This window comes from Phalaenopsis equestris, unplaced genomic scaffold (assembly GCF_001263595.1).
Source record: "Phalaenopsis equestris unplaced genomic scaffold, ASM126359v1 Scaffold000129, whole genome shotgun sequence".
Lineage (NCBI taxonomy): Eukaryota > Viridiplantae > Streptophyta > Magnoliopsida > Asparagales > Orchidaceae > Phalaenopsis > Phalaenopsis equestris.
The window spans coordinates 201411-205709 of record NW_018164571.1 but is presented as its reverse complement, the minus strand read 5'-3'; the positions used below and the strand labels follow the sequence as shown (position 1 = coordinate 205709).

Here is a 4299-nt window from a genome sequence, read left to right as displayed (position 1 = left end):
AAATGTAAGGCAACTAATAGCACACACTGCTGATGCGAGAAGGACAAAAGGCCAACAGTCTTCCGAGTAACTCCTCATACATACATAACACATAAAGAGAAGCACTCTAGAATATAAATGTAAGGCAACTAATAGCACACACTGCTGATGTGAGAAGGACAAAAGGCCAACAGTCTTCGGAGTAACTCCTCATACATAACACATAAAGAGTAGCACTCTAGAATGGACCAAATTGGAAAACTAAATCCAGAACAGATTGATTGGGCCAACAGATTCTTTGAAATTGATTTTTTTCTTCCTTTTGGAAAGTTTTTCTATTCATATTTAGTTAAAAAAAATAAAACACTACAGAATCTACACTTCATCAGCAGCTACAGAACATTGTGTCAAAATGTTCCTAAAAGCGAATGTAGATGAAGGCATTGTTAAACAAACGGTCTACTTTTTTTAACTAACTTTATGCCTTTCCAAGAAGGTTGTATAAGAAACTTCAGCAATGTTCTTATGTCTTTCTTTTTTTACTAGTTCTATGCCTTTCCAAGTAAGTTGTGTATGAAACTCAGCATTGTTCTTTTGTCTTTCTTTCATAGAAAAAATCTTGTAGCATATTACATTTAACTTAACTTTTGTACAACAAAGACGGCAACTTTTAAATCTTAGAATTAGTAAATCCAATTTCTTCTAATTTTTGGCGCAAATCAGAATTACAAAATTAATCAAATCCCTTAACAAACAGCCCCAACTATTAGAAAGTGATATCACCAAGAATAGTAGTAGCAGAAGCAAGTAAGAATAAAATAAGGAAGATAACAGATAAAAAAGAGGTACCAGTTCACTGCCGTAGTACTGCACAATGGCTGGATGTGATAGCTGCCTAAGTAAATTTATTTCCTGGAAATTGATGATGCATACCAAATCAATACATCAAAACATAATATGGCTATTCATAACCGAAAATCATAAGAAAAATGTACTTCATGTTAAAATGCTTATTAAGAAATAATTGTATTAACTTGGGAAAAATATATCTGAAGATTACCTGGTTTAGTTGCTTGAGCGATTCTCTAGAAATGGAATCATCAGATATAACTTTGACCTCTTTAATAGCACACATTTGTCCGCTTTCACTGTAACACATACATTATGAGAATCAACTCAATAAAAGTTCTAAAAATTGTAAAGTAAACAATTTTATTCATGAAAAAAACAAAGCCAACGTAATATATAAATCAAAATCCAAAGCTTAATGGTATTATTATAATAACTGTATAAAACAGCTTCTTCAACAGGTTGCATATTGACATGTTTATAAATGCTGAAAGTAGCGAAGGATGATACAATTACCTGTTGAATCCAAGATAAACATGTCCAAAGGTTCCTCTTCCTAATAACTTTCCCTTCTTCCACTGTGTTTGAGAAGAACGAGAAGAAAGTGAAGAGGGAGGAGAGTTCGGAGGCAGAGGCAATGGATGAGGAGGGCTCCTCAACTCTTCTTGTCTTCCTGATGGTGATCCTGGACGCACGTGCAGGGAAACAGGATGTACAGGAGATAGTGAAATAGGAGATCCACGAGAACTAGGCGCACACACTGTTCTCAGATTGAACATCGTCTCCGACTCCGGGTAACTTACGCCAGGAAACTGGATTTCCTTTCTAGGAGATACTGATAACTCACTGCTCCTGGGATGTTCCAAAACTGGACTGCAGGAGAAACGACACCTTTCGACTGCTACATATTGATTTCTCTGCGAGTCCAGCGAAACATGCCTGTTTCTTCCCATGTTAGTGTTTGATAATCTGGAGAAGCAGAGAAGAAAGGGAATAAAAATCAAGCAAGGCCAATTACATCATAGAGTTTTTCACGTTTGCACTTGTTGCAGAGCAGTTCTTAATGAATTAGACCAGAATAAAAACCAAAGGATAGTAGATGGATATCCGCAAGATTTCCGTGATTCACGAGAAAATAAAGCTCAATAGAGAGGACAAGCAATAAAAAACACCAAAAGTGAAATCAAGAAATTGGAAAATTGATTTCAAACAGAAAATAGATAACAGGATTAAAGGAGAAAAAATAGGGAAACGAATAATGGGGTAAATTAATCAAATACTCCATGCAAAACTCAGCGCCAAGATCCGGAAAAAGCCTGCGCAGATATAGAAGCTCACAACTATCAGATTTATCAAAAGCCTCGCCTATCACACAGGATTAGGTACTTGCATAACCACGCAGCACTAAAAACAAATAGAGTATTCTTCAAGAAAATACAGCAGAACTGTCTCGAAACACGCCTAATCGCAAAAATTCTCCACGTTATAATACAAGCTATCTCCGATGAGGCTATATCTGGTTCTTCAGTAACAAACACTGCGAGAAACAGAAGAATAAGATAAAAGTACCTGTAGAACCCAAGTTCCGAAGTGTCTTCCGAGGACCCCGAAGAACTAACGCTAGAATAAGACGCTGACCCCGGCGCTGCCGCAGTTCCTGAATCCACCATCGGCAGAGACGGCAACGGTGAAGACACTGAAGGTAGTGGCAGAGGATGCCCAAAGGTGAAGGCACTCTCCGAATCCCCGCAGCAGTTACTCGAGACGGCCTCTCTAGCTTGCTTACCCAAAAGAACCCCATCGAATTCCCCTTCCTCCCCCCCCGCCGATACTTGGGAGTCAACGAGCACTCCACTTTCTCCCCCTCCTCCTCCTCCTCCCCCGAATCCCGCCGGTTACTCAGGCTGGATTCGGACGACGCCGAAGACTTGGAGCTCGCCTTGGAGTTCCCCTTCAGCTTCCCCTTCCACCACGCAGGCATCCTCGATTCGATTCAAAACCCGAGCGACGCTGGTTACTTCGAATGAGCGAGTCAGGAGGGGCTAGAGGCCTGGCCTAGTAGAGATTTGGGGGCATGGGTTATGAGCTGTTGAGGAGGACAGCTCATGGGCGGCAAAAAGAAGAGGTAGTAAAATGCAGGGGATGAATCTGACGTGGTATAAGGTAGAATCTTCCTGGATATTTGCCATGGATGTCCGCTTTCACGAGAAGCGACAGAGGAAGAGGAAATAGGAAAACCCAGACATGGAGCAACGCAAGAGCTCCCTGCTCCACGACAAAATCGGCGGAACAATAGCGCACCGAGTCCTCTTTCTTGGACCACTGGCACCCAGTCCATTAATTAATTAATTAATTAATTTCATTGAATTATCATAATCCATATAGATTAGTACAATTAGCTAGAATTAGGAGCAACAGCAAAGCGAAAAAAATCTTAAAAGGTATTTATCTGGGCGTCTTCCTTTCGTCCGCTCCTTCCTCCATTCTCTCTCTTTCGCTCTTCTAAAAATCCTTTTATCCTTTGTTCCGAACATTCCGTGAAATGGTAAAATAAAATAAATGAAACTTTCCTGAAAAAAATAAAATAAATGAATCGGTTGCGAGCTGTCGTGTTTCAGTTCAATAAATGAGGCCATTTATTATATATATATATATATATATATATATAATATCACTCATTTGCTATGTATTCATGTATTAAACATCTAACTTTTTTTTTACATTTACAAGATCCAAATCTTTCATATAAAAATTATCATTATTTCATTTTTTTAAAAAAAGTAAGATATGCATATTCATCCCTAGCTATGGTTATATATTACGTGATTAAAATATGATGTACCAAATCGAATAGGATAGTAAAGAACACCAACTCCAGCAACACATTTAGCATTTCCCTCCGTACATTTCTTCTAAAATAGGATCTTTTTGGGTCATATGAGCTCATGAATATAACCAAATTCTACATTCTAAATTTGATTCAACAACATTGAAAAATAAAGAGATTAAATACTATTTAAAAAGGATGGCCGAAGACTATTATACGAGCCTCGACCATTCCCGTGTGCCTAGAATTCGAGTCCTCACCTTTCGCTGGGGGGATCGAACCCCGACCAGAGGGGACTTACAACGGACAATCAGAAGTCTGAGTAACTTATCTGAGTATACGGCGCGCGCGCGCACTTATATATATATATATTTGTGTGTGTATATGTATGTATGTATATATATATGTATGTAGATATATAGATAGTGTATGTATATGTATATATGTATGTATGTATATGTATGTATATGTATGTATATGTATATATGTATGTATGTATATGTATGTATATGTATGTATATGTATATATGTATGTATGTATATGTATGTATATGTATGTATATGTATATATGTATGTATGTATATGTATGTATATGTATATGTATATATGTATGTATATTCTCACTACTTTATATATATATATG

At 37.6% G+C, this 4299-nt stretch overlaps 1 protein-coding gene across 1 annotated transcript; it reads right to left on the bottom strand.

Moving 5' to 3' along the window:
- Positions 1-828: 828 nt before the first annotated feature.
- LOC110021280 (mitogen-activated protein kinase kinase kinase 3-like) lies at positions 829-2622 on the bottom strand (the record flags this gene model as incomplete). Its single annotated transcript, XM_020719719.1, is given in 4 exon segments — positions 829-891; positions 1040-1127; positions 1345-1797; positions 2398-2622. Coding segments are annotated over 4 exon segments (705 nt in total), but the record flags the coding sequence as incomplete, so codon positions are not given.
- Positions 2623-4299: the final 1677 nt, after the last annotated feature.